Here is a 16,510-nt window from a genome sequence, read left to right on the forward strand (position 1 = left end):
TACTTAGGAAATTTCAAAATATAGGTTAATAAAATTACGTTCAAAGATGGGAGAGATATTAATATTCTTCCCAATGAAGAAAAAGGGAAAAAAGAAAAAAGGAAAGTAGAAAAATGAGAAATCCGAGAAGGAGGGGATCAGTAGAAGAAAGGACTCGGTGTCAGCTACCACTATAAATACCAACTTTTCTTCTTTTCCAAGGGTTCACTATTTAGAAATTATAGAAAAAAAATTTATACGTAACAACACAGCGCGACTCGCAAACCCCACCCCCCGTCTCTCTCCTCTTCCCCTTTCTCCCATCGTTTCGTGGTTTCCACCTCTCTCTCTCGCTCTCAAACCCCCATCGATTTACCTCTTTGCTGTTCAACTCTCACCAATTAATCGGATGTGCGTCTTTCCTTTCCCATTCCATCTTCTCCCTCAGGTACCATACACCCTTCTTCTCTCTTTCCTTAACTCACTCACTTCATCTTTTTTCTTTCTTCGTTTTATTAATACCCATTGCAATTCTTTATTATTTCAGTGTTTAGGGTTTTTGATACCCTTTTTGTTATATTTGATTCTATCGTTTTTTTATTTGCTGTAATCTATGTTGTATCTGTCCCCCCCTTTTTACAGTAGTTGAAAGTCCTGAAGTCGAGGTGAGATGACTACGCAAAGATCAAGTTTGCCGTCCAGGCTGCGGCAACTTCTTTCTGGCGAGGGTTCATTCGGTCCCTCTATCAAACTCGACTCCGAGCCTGTATGTTTTAAAATTTTCGGAACTTTTCCTTTTTTCTATTGACCATCTTTCATGCATTTCCGACTTCTATGCTGCTTTAAGACTGATATTATCATACCATTACACGTATTGGGATACCCAACTGGCGATTAGTGTGGTTTGATTGTTGTATTTTGGTTTGGACGACTCGAATTTTTATGGGCGAGGGCGTTAATGGGAATTTTAGGTGACTAACACGTCGTGGGGTTGATTATGCTTCCTGCGTTAATATTTTGGTATCTATGTCGTGTTTAGTTGATTTTGACTGGATTTTGATTGAGAAAGTGTTTTCATTTCTGATGTCATAATGGGGATGTTTTTGTTGTACTGATGTATTTGATACTTTTCAGCACGTAGTGTAGTTTAAGCTAACCAAAAACTTTTTAATCACTTCACATTTCTCGGAAATTGTTTATTTCATATGTTATATCACATATTGCGTTCACATTTATTTAAGGCACACATATATATTTTATAATTTAAGTACCTATTCTTGTTTTCTGCGTGCTTTTGTTTCTCAATTGATAAAGTGTTACTTGGAATTATCGTAGAGGCCAATGGCCTGTTTTTTAGTGCAACCACTGATTCAGCAATTTTTTAGAATGAAGCATTGACAATTTATCTATTCTACAGAGGCCACTTTCTAAGTTTGGTTTTTATGCTCTTGATATTGAGAAGCATCACATACCATATTAAGTCATATTTTGAATTCCACAAAATTAGATGAATATATTTGTCTATGACTGGAATGAAAAAAGCCAAGACCTTGTTCGGTGATAGCCATTTGGTTTTTGAAAACTATGCTTGTTTTATTTCCATTTCTTTACCATGATTTCATATTTCTTAATGAAAAAATTAGAATTCATAGCCAAATAAAAAAATAATTAATTTTAAAAGTATATTTTTGCAGTTTTTAAAACTTGGTTTGGATTTCTTTTTAGTACACAATGGCATAATATTACATAATCAAACATGGTCTTTGTGCCCTCAATCAATGAAATTTACCGTATGTTTCTCATAAAAAAAACTTGGTTTAGATTTCGAAAACATCTCTAAGAAGTGGATAAAGAAACTAAGAAATTCAGAGGTGGGAGTAGTGGAGTAGTGTTATAAGGAAAATTTAAAAAATGTAAAACCAATGTTCATCTATCAGATGCTTAAATTGTATTGCTTGATTGATCCTCTTTTTTAGTGGGGTCTCTTTCGTTTATTTGGGGACTGGTTTGGTTTTCTTTTACCTCTCAAGAAAAGTGCAGTGTTGGTTCCATTTCATTCGGTTTAGTTGTGGCCAAGTGAAGTACTGCTGGAATAGCTGTCAGGATGTCAGTTTTGCAAGGATGAAGTGTTTTTAAGAACCAGGTAGTACGTAATGCCTTTGTCACACATTGGTTAGAATGCGATGACCAATGTGGTACTTTAGTGCCTTGGCTCTCTCACCCTAATAGTTGGCTTTTGGGGTGTGGTTCTCCAAGGTGGTTAAGTACCTAGCAATGGTATTAGGTCCCATTGTTGATATTTCAATGTGGATCTGTCAGAGTAGTTGTCGGGACGTGGACTTTCCAAGGATGGGGTATTGTTAGGAACCAAGAGAGTATGAAATGCCTTTGTCCCACATTGGTTAGAATGTGATGACCAATGTGGTACTGAAGTGACTTGGCTCACCCACCATATAGTTGGCTTTTGGGGTATGGTTCTCCAAGGTGCTTAAGTACTTAACAGATATCTCTTTGTGCATTTTATCATATAGTGCTCTCTTTTGTTTATAATTCTTTTGGTAGGCCCTTACTATTTTGGACTAGAGGTCTATTTTGAATAGATGGTTGTTGGCGTTTGGCATCTTTTATTTTCTTCTGATGAAAGCTTGGATTTTCTTTTTCTTTCTCATTTACACAGACGTGTATCTATTCACCTAATTTAATATATTTTTTGTATGTAGCCTCCCAAAATCAAAGCTTTTATTGACAAGGTGATCCAGTGTCCATTGCACGACATAGCAATACCTCTTTCTGGTTTTCGATGGGAATACAACAAGGTGGTAAAATGTTGATATTTTATAACATGAAATTTTTATTCCTTGAATGATTTTCAAATATCCAATGTAAGACTTTTTTCCTCGGATTTCAGGGGAATTATCACCATTGGAGGCCTCTATTTCTGCATTTTGATACATATTTCAAGACATATTTATCTTGTAGGAATGACCTACTCTTGTCTGATAAAATTTTAGAAGATGATAGTCCATTTCCCAAACATGCGATTCTACAGATTCTGCGTGTCATGCAGATAGTATTAGAGAATTGCCATAATAAGGGTTCCCTTGATGGATTAGAGGTATGGCATGCTGATGATATTTGTTCACAGTCCTTTTTTACATGTTGGTTTATCGTAAAATTATTTATTGTCTCTTTATCTCGGAACTTTATTTTCACCTTAATTTTATTGTCTCTTCATTTTTCTGTTCGTTTTCTTCCTCCAACAGCATTTCAAGCTCCTACTTGCATCAACGGATCCTGAAATTCTTATAGCTGCCTTAGAAACTCTCTCTGCTCTTGTCAAAATAAATCCCTCAAAACTTCATGGAAGGGGGAAGTTGATTGGTTGTGGTTCTGTAAATAGCTATCTCCTGTCCCTTGCACAGGGATGGGGAAGCAAGGAGGAGGGCTTGGGTTTATATTCATGTGTTATTGCAAACGAGAGAACCCAAGAGGAAGGACTTTGTTTATTTCCACATGAAGTAGAAAATGATATGGATAATGCTCAGTATCGAATAGGTTCTAGCCTATATTTTGAATTGCACGGTTGTGGTGCCAAAGATAGTGAGGAAAGCAGTTCAAGTTCCAGCTCTTCTAATTCCCAAGTTATACACATACCAGATTTACATTTAGAGAAGGAAGATGATTTGATTGTGCTGAAACGGTGTATTGAACTGTACAATGTACCTCCCGAGCTTAGATTCTCACTCTTGACCAGAATCAGATATGCTCGTGCTTTTCGATCTTCTAAAATATGCAGGCTGTATAGCAGAATATGCCTTCTTGCCTTCATTGTACTTGTTCAGTCTGGTGACTCTCATGATGAACTTGTTGCCTTCTTTGCTAATGAACCAGAATATACCAATGAGTTGATTAGAATTGTGCGGTCAGAGGAAACTGTTTCTGGGTCCATTAGGACACTTGCTATGCTTGCTCTGGGAGCTCAGTTAGCTGCATATTCATCATCTCATGAGCGGAGGATTTTAAGTGGATCTAGCATCAGTTTTGCTGGGGGAAACCGCATGATACTCTTGAATGTCCTTCAGAAGGCAATTTTATCATTGAAAAATTCAAATGATCCATCATCCCTTGCCTTTATAGAAGCACTTCTTCAGTTCTATTTACTCCATGTGGTTTCCTCATCAGCTTCAGGAAACAACATCCGGGGTTCAGGTATGGTTCCCACTTTCCTAACTCTTTTGGAGGATTCCGACCCTACCCATTTGCATCTTGTTTGCTTTGCTGTGAAAACGTTGCAAAAGCTCATGGACTTCAGCAGTTCTTCTGTATCCCTTTTTAAGGAGTTGGGTGGAGTTGAAATTTTGGTTGAAAGGCTTCAGACAGAAGTAAATCGAGTGATTGGCTTAAGTGGTGCTAATATAGATTCAATGATTATTGGTGAGAGCTCCAAATGTAATGATGACCAGTTATATAACCAAAAACGACTGATAAAGGTTGCATTGAAAGCACTGGGAGTTGCAACATATGTCCCTACGAACTCTACAAATTCTTTACCTGTCATACTGTCACAGATATTTGGCAATATAGATAAATTTGGTGGTGATATTTATTGCTCAGCTGTGACTTTAATGAGTGAAATCATCCACAAGGATCCTACCTGTTATCCTTCATTACATGATATGGGTCTCCCTGATGCATTTTTAGCTTCAGTGGCTGCTGGAATACTGCCTTCTCCTAAGGCAGTTACTTGTGTTCCTAATGGGATTGGTGCAATTTGTCTTAATGCTAGGGGTTTGGAAGCAGTGAAAGAAACTTCTGCACTGAGGTTTCTTATTGACGTTTTTACCAAAGAAAAATATGTTTTGGCCGTGAATGAAGCAATAGTTCCTCTGGCAAATGCAGTGGAAGAGCTTTTGCGTCATGTTTCATCATTACGAAGCACTGGAGTTGATATTATTCTTGAAGTAATTGAAAAAGTTACTTCCCTCGGGGAAAAAGACCCTATTGGCTCATCAGGAAAGCTTAATGGGAATACCGCAATGGAAACAGATTCTGATGACAAAGAAAATAACAGCAATTGCTCTCTTGTTACAGAAGAAGGGATCAGTAACGAGCAAGTCATTCAATTATGCATTTGTCATCTGATGGTACTCGTTCACAGGACCATGGAGAATTCTGAAACATGTAGGATATTTGTGGAAAATTCTGGGATTGAGGCTTTATTGAAGCTGTTGTTGCGACCTAGCATTGCTCAATCATCAAATGGAACTATTGCTTTGCATAGTACAATGGTTTTCAAGGGTTTTACCCAGCATCATTCGGCCCCCTTGGCGCGTGCTTTCTGCTCCTCGCTTAGGGACCATCTGAAGAAAGCCTTGACTGGGTTTGACTTGATTTCTGGGTCTTTTTTACTAGATCCCAGGACGACACCAGATGAAAAAATATTTTCTTCACTTTTTCTTGTTGAGTTCCTTTTGTTCCTTGCTGACTCAAAAGACAATCGATGGGTGACGGCATTGCTTACTGAATTTGGAAATGAGAGCAAAGATGTTCTTGAAGATATTGGACGAGTACATCGTGAAATTTTGTGGCAGATAGCACTTCTTGAAGATATAAAACCTGAATTAGAAGATGAGAGTACTGGTTCTGTTACTGACTTGCAAAACTCTGAAGTCCATACAAATGAAATTGAAGAGCAAAGGTTTAACTCTTTCCGGCAGTTCCTTGATCCCTTGTTACGGAGGAGGACATCTGGATGGAGCATTGAATCTCAATTTTTTGACCTTATTAACTTGTATCGAGATCTTGGTCGTGCCCCTAGTTCTCTTCAGAGGATGAGTTCTGATAGTTCATCACTACTGCAGTTTGGAGTTGGCAATCAAGGACTGCGTGCTGGATCTTCTGACACCACTGGGACCTCTAACGAAAAAGAATGCTCCAATCAGAGAAATTGTCATGCTTCTTGTTGTGATCTGGTGAGATCCCTTTCTTTCCATACTACCCATTTGATTCAAGAGTTAGGGAAGGTGATGCTGCTTCCATCTCGTCGTCGTGATGATGTGGTAAATGTCTCGTCTTCCTCAAAAGCTGTGGCTTCCACTTTGTCCTCCCTTGTGTTAGATCACATGAATTTTGGGGGGCATGTGAATGCTTCTGGGTCCGAGGGATCAATATCAACCAAGTGCCGTTATTTTGGGAAGGTTATTGATTTTGTGGATGGCATATTACTAGACAGACCAGATTCCTGTAATCCCGTTTTGCTAAATTGCTTGTATGGGCATGGAGTTGTGCAATCAGTTCTTACCACTTTTGAAGCTACAAGCCAGTTGCTTTTCACAATAAACAGGACACCTGCTTCTCCTATGGAAACCGATGATGCAAATTTAAAGCAAGAGGAGAAGGCAGATAATGATCATTCTTGGATTCAAGGGCCCTTAGCAAGCTATGGAAGACTCATGGATCACCTGGTTACCTCTCCATTTATATTATCTTCATTCACTAAGCATTTGCTTGCACAATCTTTGACTAGTGGAGATATTGCCTTTCCTCGGGATGCAGAAACTTTTGTGAAGGTCCTCCAGTCTATGGTTCTGAAGGCAGTCCTCCCTGTTTGGACTCATCCCCAATTTATTGACTGCAGTTGTGAATTTATTACCACTGTTATATCTATCATTAGGCACATATACTCTGGGGTTGAAGTTAAAAATGTTAGTAGCAATTCCAGTGCTCGTATGACTGGGCCTCCTCCTAATGAAACAACAATTTCGACAATTGTTGAGATGGGATTCTCAAGGAGCAGGGCAGAAGAAGCACTTAGGCAAGTTGGATCTAACAGTGTGGAATTGGCTATGGAGTGGTTATTCTCACATCCAGAAGAAGTCCAAGAGGACGATGAGCTTGCTCGTGCACTTGCCTTGTCGTTAGGGAACTCTGAATTAGAAATGAAGGAACCTGTTTCAAGTGAGGTCTCAAAGCAGATAGAAGAGTCAGTCCATCTTCCTTGTACCGAGGAGTTGTTGTCTACATGCATAAAGCTTTTGCGAGCAAAAGAAGCTCTGGCATTTCCAGTCAGAGATCTGCTTGTGATGATTTGTTCCCAGAATGATGGTCAAAATCGGTCTAATGTGATCTCTTTTCTAATTGACAGTGTGAAGGGCTGCGATACAGTTGCTGACAGTGGAAATAGTACAACATTGTCTGCTCTTTTTCATGTTATTGCCTTGATACTTAATGATGATACTGTGGCACGAGATGCTGCCTACAAGAATGGTTTGGTTGCAGTTTCCTCCAATCTACTTTCGCGATGGGACACGGGATTCTCTGATGGAGTAAAAGTTGAAGTCCCTAAGTGGGTAACGGCTGCATTTCTTGCCATTGATCGGCTTTTGCAGGAGGAGAAGAAATTCAATCCTGAAATTGCAGACCAGCTGAAAAGAGATCATGGTGGTGGTGACACTTTGACAATTGATGAAGATAAACAAACTAAGTTGCAATCTGCCTTGGGACTTTCCCCGAAGTATATTGATGTTGGCAGTCAAAAGAAACTCATTGAAATTGCTTGCAGCTGTATCAAGAAAAGGCTTCCATGTGAAACAATGCATGCTGTTCTGCAGTTATGCTCCAGTCTCACCAGATCTCATTCTGTTGCTGTTTGTTTCCTTGAAGCGGGGGGTTTAACCTCCCTGCTTTCTTTGCCAACGACTAGTCTCTTTCCTGGGTTTGACAGTATTGCATCTTCCATTATTCGTCACATCCTTGAAGATCCTCAAACTCTCCAGCAGGCAATGGAATCTGAAATTAGGCACACCCTTATCACTGCTATGAACAGGCATCCAAATGGGAGGGTAACCCCCAGAAACTTTTTGTTAGGTTTAAATTCTGTTATTACGAGGGACCCTGTGATATTTATGCGAGCTGCTCAATCTGTCTGCCAAATAGAAATGGTTGGTGAGAGGCCTTACATTGTATTACTGAAAGATCGAGAGAAGGATAAGAGCAAAGAGAAAGACAGAGAGAAGGAAAAATTAATGGAGAAAGAGAAATTACATAATCATGATGTGAAAGTTTCTTTGGGTAATGTGAATTCTACCGTTGTGGGAAATGTGCACAGCAAACTTCATGATTCTAACTTAAAAAGTAGTCGTGTTAATAAAAAGTTCTCCCAGAATTTCGTAAATGTGATCGAGCTTCTTTTGGAGTCTGTCTATACATTTATACCTCCTGTGAAAGATGATGTTACCACAGAGTTAACCTGCAGTGCCCGAGCATCATCTGATATGGACATTGATGTTTCAGCTGTTAAGGGAAAAGGGAAAGCCATTGCTTCTCTGTCTGATGATAATGATGCAAATAGCCAGGAAGCTTCTGCATCACTGGCAAAAGTTGTGTTTATTTTGAAGTTATTGACAGAGATTTTGTTGATGTATGCCTCCTCAGTTCATGTCCTGCTTCGGAAGGATACTGAAGTTTGCTGTTCCAGACCTGTCCATCAAAGGGCAAATGGCGGATGCACTGGTGGAATATTTCACCACATCCTTCATGAATTTATCCCACTATCACGGAACTCTAAGAAGGATAAGAAAGTTGATGGCGACTGGAAGCATAAATTAGCAACTAGGGGGAGTCAGTTTCTGGTTGCATCTTGTGTCCGTTCCAGTGAGGCAAGGAGAAGGATTTTTGTGGAGGTAGGTTCTATGCTGAACCAATTTATTGATTCGTGTAACAGTTCCAGGCCTCCAAACAGTGACCTTCAGGCGTTTGTTGACCTGCTAAATGATATGTTAGCAGCCCGTACGCCTACTGGCTCATACATCACCACAGAAGCGTCTGCAACTTTTATTGATGCTGGTCTTGTTAGTTCTTTCACTCAAATTCTTAAAGTTCTGGATCTAGACCACCCGGACTCACCTAAAGTTGTCACAGGTCTTATTAAAGCCCTGGAAATGGTAACCAAGGAGCATGTTCAATTTGCAGATTCTAATACAGGAAAGGGCGACAGTTCATCAAAAACTCCCGATCACAATCAACCTGGAGGTGAGAATATTGGTGAGACACCCAGGTCAATGGAAACAGCTTCACAGTCCAATCATGAATTGATCCCAGGTGATCAGATTGAATCATATAATGCTAACCAGAACTATGGTGGTTCAGAGGCTGTTACAGATGATATGGAACATGACCAAGATCTTGATGGGGTTTTTGGCCCCAATGCAGGGGATGAATACATGCATGATACACCTGAGGATGCACGGGGTCTTGAAAATGGCATTGATACAGTGGATATTCGAATTGAAATTCAACCTCACGTGCCAGAAAATTTAGATGAAGATGACGACGAGGAGATGTCTGGGGATGATGGTGATGAAGTTGATGAAGATGAGGACGAGGACGAGGAGGAGCAGAATGACCTAGAAGAGGATGAAGTTCACCATCTTCCTCATCCTGATACGGATCATGATGATCACGAAATTGACGATGATGAATTTGATGAGGTACTGGAGGAAGACGATGAAGACGATGAGGATGATGAAGATGGAGTTATTTTAAGACTGGAAGAGGGTATTAATGGAATAAATGTTTTTGACCATGTTGAGGTATTTGGAAGAGATACTTCTCAAAATGAAACTCTCCATGTTATGCCAGTTGAAATATTTGGCTCTAGACGTCAAGGGCGAACAACCTCCATTTATAATCTATTGGGAAGAACAGGAGATAATGTTGCACCCTCACGACATCCTCTTTTAGGTGGTCCTGCTTTGCATGCTGCTCCTTTTAGACCTTCAGGTAACTTCTTCCCATGTGATACTTTTATGCCGACTGTTTATTCATATTATGCATTTAATCCTTTTAACGGCCTGCTGTATTTTTTTCAGAGAATAATCGTGATATGGTTATTTCAGAAAGGACCTTAGAAAACAATTCGTCAGGGTTGGACACTGTTTTCAGGTCTTTGAGGAGTGGTCGCCATGGCCACCGGCTGAACTTGTGGGCCAATGACAACCAACATGGTGGTGGCTCTAGCAATGGTGTAATACCCCAAGGCCTTGAAGAGTTACTTGTTTCCCAATTGAGGAGGCCAACGCCTGAGAAGTCGACTGAACTCAATGCAGCGGTAGAACCTGATAATAAAGATGGCACTGGACAAATACAGACATCAGAACCTGTTGGAAGTTCTGAGACTATCATTGAGAACAGTGGGCAGCATGATAGAGATGGTTTACCACCACTTGCAGCAAGTCATAGTTCTGATGGCACCAGCAGTGGTCCTGCTGTAATTGAATCTCTGCAAGGAACACAGGTGACTCAACAATCTCAAGCAGTTGACATGCAATTTGAACATAGTGATGCAGCTGTGCGGGATGTCGAAGCTGTAAGTCAAGAAAGTGGTGGAAGTGGTGCAACTTTAGGGGAGAGTCTTCGGAGTCTGGATGTAGAAATTGGAAGTGCAGATGGTCATGATGATAGTGGAGATAGGCAAGGTTCTGCTGCAGATAGAATGTCATTGGGTGATTCACAAGCTGCTCGCTTGAGAAGGTCCAATGTTTCTTATAGCAATTCTACCCCTCTAAGTGGGAGAGATGCATCTCTACATATTGTGACTGAAGTTTCAGAAAACTCAAGTCGGGAGGCAGACGAGGAGGGTCCAGTTGGGGAACAGCAGACTAACAGTGAAACTGGTTCGGGAGCAATAGATCCCGCGTTCTTGGATGCTCTTCCTGAGGAATTGCGTGCTGAAGTTCTTTCTACCCAACAGGGTCAAGTTGTGCAGCCTCCAAGCAATGAGCCACAGAATGCTGGAGATATCGATCCAGAATTCCTGGCTGCACTTCCTCCAGATATTCGAGCTGAAGTTCTAGCACAGCAGCAAGCACAAAGACTGCACCAATCTCAGGAACTGGAGGGCCAGCCAGTTGAGATGGACACTGTGTCGATAATTGCTACATTCCCTTCTGATCTTCGAGAAGAGGTAATATGTTTATTTATTGTAAGGTGGTATTTCTTTGTCAACTGATCTTAGATATAAACTGCAGGTTTTGCTAACTTCATCTGATGCTATTCTTGCTAATCTCACTCCTGCCCTTGTTGCTGAGGCGAATATGTTGCGTGAAAGATTTGCACATCGTTATCACAACCGTACTCTCTTTGGTATGTATCCTAGAAACCGCAGAGGTGAAAGTTCCAGAAGAGTTGAAGGTATTTCTGGCTTAGACAGAACTGGTGGAAGCATTTCCTCTCGCAGATCTCTTGGAGCTAGGCTCATTGAAGCAGATGGAGCTCCTTTAGTTGACACAGATGCTTTGCATTCTATGATACGGTTGCTTCGCGTGGTGCAGGTATCTCATCTTGAAATATTCTTTTGATTTTATATTTTTGCTACCATTTTCTTATGGATTTCATTTTTCAGCCTTTGTATAAAGGTCAACTGCAGAGGCTACTGTTAAATTTATGTGCACATAATGAAACCAGGACGTCGTTGGTTAAAATTCTTATGGACATGTTGCTATTTGATAGAAGAAAGCTTACCGACCAGTCAAATTCTACTGAACTTTCATATCGCCTTTTTGCTTGCCAACGCAATGTCATATATTCACGCCCCCAATTTTTCGATGGTGAGAACTTTGATTTCTGTTGCTGTTCTTTTAATGTACTTTTTTATTCTTATTTATCTATCAGTTTATGGTGTTTTTTCCTTGATGGGCTATATTTCCTGAGTAGTAACAAGTCATTTGCATGTTGAAATTAATTTTTTTACTTAAACCAGTGCATGTTAGCATGCATTTTGATTCAATTCATCCTGTAACGTAAAAAACTCTGACCAATAGAATTGCAAAGGTGAAAGTTTTCTGTTTTCATTACTAAAAGAAATTTAAGTTCAGTTTTCCTCCATTGTCTATTTTTGCTTTGGTGTTATCACAACATGGTAATAGCTATGCATGTTGACTGTTCTTCATAGGTGCTCCTCCTTTGGTGTCAAGACGTGTTCTGGAAACTCTGACCTATTTGGCCCGGAATCATCCATATGTAGCTAAGATTTTGCTTCAGTTCAAGTTTTTGAAACCGACATTACAGGGTTCAGAGAATGTATATCGGGATTGTGGTAAAGCAGCGATGGCAGTTGAACAAAATCTACAGGCCGAAGGTTACTTATCGATTGCATTACTTCTAGGCCTTCTAAACCAACCTTTGTATTTGAGAAGTATAGCTCACCTTGAGCAGGTAGTGCATTGTATAGTATGTTCTCTTCTTTTTATTCTTAATATTTTACACTTCCAGAAGTTAAAACTATTTTTCTGGCCTCTTTGTATTCTTTCCTTAGTTGCTTAATTTGTTGGAAGTGATCATTGACAACGCTGAAAGCAAATCACATTTATCTGAGCAATCTGCACCTTCTACTGCTGAGCAACCAGCTGCTCCTGAAGTTTCCTCATCTGATGCTGAAGTGAATGCTGATTCTGGTGGTGTATCCTCTGGGGTTGGGACATCAGCTAAGATTGGTGGGTCTAAAACAACTGCTTCTGCTGCCAATAGTGAATGTGATAGCCAAAGCATTCTCGCAAACCTACCAGAAGCAGAATTACGGCTTCTGTGCTCACTCTTAGCACGAGAAGGGTATGAGTTGGCTTTAATTGACAGTTATTTAGTTAGAAAAGCATGGCAGTTATGCAGTCTTTTCCTCCATACCTTTGTTTCTTTTCTTCCATGTCTGTTATTAATATAGTTTCCTAGCTTAATGTTTGATAAACCTTGATTTCTGCTCACCGTCATCTTAGTTTTCCATTTTGTTCATTTCTTCAACCTTTGACATTGCTTTGTGCTTCTTAATGTAAAGAACTCAGGTGTTTGGTCTAATATCTTTTGTGTTATATAGGTTATCAGACAATACTTATGCTCTTGTAGCAGAGGTGATGAAGAAGCTGGTAGCCATTTCTCCAATTCATTGTCGCCTGTTCATTACTGAGCTGTCAGAATCTGTCCAGAAATTGACAAGGTCTGCTATGGATGAGTTGCGCATGTTTGGAGAGGCAGTGAAAGCACTCCTCAGTACAACATCTTCTGATGGAGCTGCAATATTAAGAGTTCTTCAGGCATTAAGCTCTCTTGTTGCATCACTAATTGAAAAAGGAAAAGATTCTTCAATTCTTCCTGAAAAAGAGCATGCTTCTGCTCTTTCTTTAGTTTGGGATATCAATGCTGCTTTGGAGCCCTTGTGGTTGGAGCTGAGCACCTGTATTAGCAAAATTGAGAGCTATTCAGATTCTTCACCTGATGTGCTTGCTTCATTTCGAGCTCCTACAGCAAAGCCAGCTGGTGTAACACCCCCACTTCCTGCTGGTAGTCAGAATATATTACCATATATTGAATCTTTTTTTGTGGTGTGTGAGAAGTTGCATCCTGCCCAGCCAGGTTCAGATCAAGAGTTGAATATTGCTGCAGTTTCTGAGGTTGAGGAGGCTGGCGTTTCTGCAGTAGCACAGCAAAGAACTACAGTACCAACCCAAAAAGTTGATGAAAAACACGTTGCTTTTGTTAGGTTTTCAGAGAAGCACCGAAAACTGCTGAATGCTTTTATTCGGCAAAATCCTGGGTTGTTGGAGAAGTCTTTCTCCCCTATGTTGAAAGTCCCTCGATTTATTGATTTCGACAATAAGCGCGCTCATTTTAGATCAAAAATAAAGCATCAACATGATCATCATCATAGTCCTTTAAGAATTTCTGTTCGGAGGGCATACATTCTTGAAGATTCATACAATCAGTTGCGAATGAGATCAACACAAGATTTGAAAGGTAGGCTGACGGTTCACTTTCAAGGGGAGGAAGGTATTGATGCTGGTGGGCTTTCAAGGGAATGGTATCAGTTACTGTCCAGAGTTATCTTCGACAAGGGAGCATTGCTTTTTACGACTGTTGGCAATGATTCAACATTTCAGCCGAACCCCAATTCTGCTTACCAAACAGAGCATCTATCATATTTCAAGTTTGTTGGGCGAGTGGTCAGTGCAGATTTTTTGTTTTAAATGGATTAAATCGAACGACTGGCTTCTATACATGTCTAATTGGTTTCTTTTACCAGGTTGGCAAAGCACTTTATGATGGACAGCTCTTGGATGTTCATTTCACTCGATCATTTTACAAGCATATTTTGGGAGCCAAAGTTACCTATCACGACATTGAAGCTATTGATCCCGATTACTACAAAAACTTGAAATGGATGCTTGAGGTACTGAATCCAAGTTTTACTTATGTATGATAGAATATTTGCACTTCTATAGTTGTAGTTTTATTATTGAGATCTAATTATTTAAGTCATTTGAATTGGTCTGTTTGTTGCTCTCCAGAATGATATTAGTGATGTTTTGGACCTTACATTTAGTGTTGATGCTGATGAGGAGAAGCTGATCCTCTATGAAAGGACAGAGGTAATCGTACGTTCTTAATATCTGACCTGATGTAAAACGTATGTTATACATTTTACTGAGATTTGGCTATCTTGTTCCAATAGGTGACTGACTATGAACTGATTCCCGGTGGACGGAACATTAAAGTCACAGAGGAGAATAAGTACCAATATGTTGATCTAGTTGTTGAGCATCAATTAACAACAGCTATACGTCCTCAGATTAATGCCTTTCTGGATGGTTTCCATGAATTAATTCCTAGGGAACTGATATCTATTTTTAATGATAAGGAACTTGAATTGTTAATTTGCGGGCTCCCAGATATTGATCGTAAGTAATCTTTTTCATTGTTCACTAAAACATTTCTTTTACAGAATAATGTTGCTTCCTGCATCCAGAAGTGTATTTTTGCTTATGTTTCCATGTTAACGTTTTCTCAGTGGATGATATGCGAGCAAATACAGAATATTCAGGATATAGTGCTGCATCTCCTGTCATACAGTGGTTTTGGGAGGTTGTTCAATCCTTTAGCAAAGAAGACAAGGCCCGGCTTTTGCAGTTTGTGACTGGCACCTCCAAGGTATACTGATTTTGCTTAAGCACGGACACTTTCCTTTTCATTCTTTCACTTCTGGAATATTTGTAATTTTGAGATGAAATGACTTGAGTGCCCATTAGAACACTCTTTTGTTACTCGCAGTCATGACCTAGGTGATTTTCTTATCTGGTTTCTGCATTTTACTTTAATACTTGCAGGTGCCTTTAGAAGGTTTCAGCGCTCTGCAAGGAATTTCAGGTTCACAGAAGTTTCAAATACATAAAGCATATGGCAGCCCAGACCACTTGCCTTCTGCTCACACATGGTAACGAGTGATGATTTGTATGGCCCCTTCATATTCTCTAATCTGTTAGTTTTGCTGTTCTCTGATATTGCATTTTGTTCTTTTTTGCTTACAGTTTCAACCAGTTAGATTTACCAGAGTATCCTTCCAAACAACATCTGGAAGAAAGATTACTTCTTGCAATTCACGAAGCAAATGAAGGATTCGGTTTTGGTTAAGCCCATGGCTGCAGTTGTCAAAACGGGAAAGAGGTATAAACAGTGTATAATATATTTGCATTTCGAAGTTGTTGGCTGAAAAGAGAATTAGGAGGTGAATGGTGGTGGCTTATGACTTGTTGAGTTGCTATATTGTTTATAAAATTACTGTACAGTCGTAAATCACTAAAAAGAAATTGCTTCCGCAGTTGAAATTTTGTCTACCTGTTTCTCTGTCTCCCTTTGTTTTATATCTTTAGAGAGAGAGAGAGAGGACAAACAAGAGCAACTTTATTCTATTATTATGTAGATTCTTAGTTGATCATTATCATTATTATTATTACTATTATTGTTATTATTATTATTTTGTTCATGACGATTTGTCAATACAACAAACTGGATTGTACAATTCTTGCTTTTGTTTCCCTTGGTTCGTAAAAAAAGGATCTTGGGGGGGGCGTCCGTTGCCAATCTACAAAATATATATTCTGTTCCTTATTGTCCTAAGTTCTAATTGCATTTCAATTTATCTGCTTTTAGTCTTGGTGTTTAATTAGTTTTAAATAGTTTAAATGTTCATCTTTTGATTTTTCATATCTAAATAATCTTTTTAATGTTTAAAATATTTATTTTGGTTCCTCTTGATTTTTATGAATGGTCACTTCGGTCCCTTGGGTCCAATCTCTGTAGGCCTAACTTTTATCAAGAAAAGTGGGATAATGCAAAGTTCAATATGAATCGTACGTGTCTTCGTTTTTTTTCTCTTCCAATTTTAGGGATGCTTCAAGAAAATTGCAAATATTGTTAAGTTTATAATTGGTACACTTGTATGGTGTATCATTCATGAATTTTCACTAAATTTTTCTATATTTGTAAATTTTAAAAAATATTTTAACAACCATAGAAGTTTTGATTTATGGATATTGAGTCTCACAATGGCAAATGTGATTAAACTATTTTGATAATAGGTATTTTGTGAACAACATGAGATTAATTTATTTTGCTTGGTTTGGTATTATTTATTTTTCTCTTTTACCGTTTCTGCAATATTTTAAAGAGTAACTTTAATAAATTTATAATTTTTTTACTATAACATTAA

At 39.1% G+C, this 16,510-nt stretch overlaps 1 protein-coding gene across 2 annotated transcripts; it reads left to right on the forward strand.

The window, feature by feature from the left end:
• Nucleotides 1-213: 213 nt before the first annotated feature.
• On the forward strand, nucleotides 214-15,769 carry LOC101207789 (E3 ubiquitin-protein ligase UPL2). 2 transcript variants are annotated; one of them, XM_011651377.2, is made up of 17 exons: nucleotides 214-427; nucleotides 622-745; nucleotides 2,700-2,795; nucleotides 2,888-3,094; nucleotides 3,243-9,759; nucleotides 9,849-10,942; nucleotides 11,007-11,309; nucleotides 11,381-11,585; nucleotides 11,930-12,192; nucleotides 12,293-12,585; nucleotides 12,845-13,967; nucleotides 14,048-14,194; nucleotides 14,313-14,393; nucleotides 14,477-14,702; nucleotides 14,813-14,952; nucleotides 15,129-15,235; nucleotides 15,330-15,769. In XM_011651377.2, the coding sequence occupies exons 2-17, from the start codon at nucleotides 650-652 to the stop codon at nucleotides 15,430-15,432; spliced, it is 11,001 nt and encodes a 3,666-aa protein (XP_011649679.1). In that variant the 5' UTR covers nucleotides 214-427; nucleotides 622-649; the 3' UTR covers nucleotides 15,433-15,769. The 2 variants fall into 2 exon arrangements, with proteins under 2 accessions (XP_011649679.1, XP_011649680.1); XM_011651378.2 differs by having other exon boundaries at nucleotides 625-745.
• Nucleotides 15,770-16,510: the final 741 nt, after the last annotated feature.

The sequence above is a fragment of the Cucumis sativus genome, chromosome 2 (assembly GCF_000004075.3).
Source record: "Cucumis sativus cultivar 9930 chromosome 2, Cucumber_9930_V3, whole genome shotgun sequence".
NCBI classification, from domain to species: Eukaryota; Viridiplantae; Streptophyta; class Magnoliopsida; order Cucurbitales; family Cucurbitaceae; genus Cucumis; species Cucumis sativus.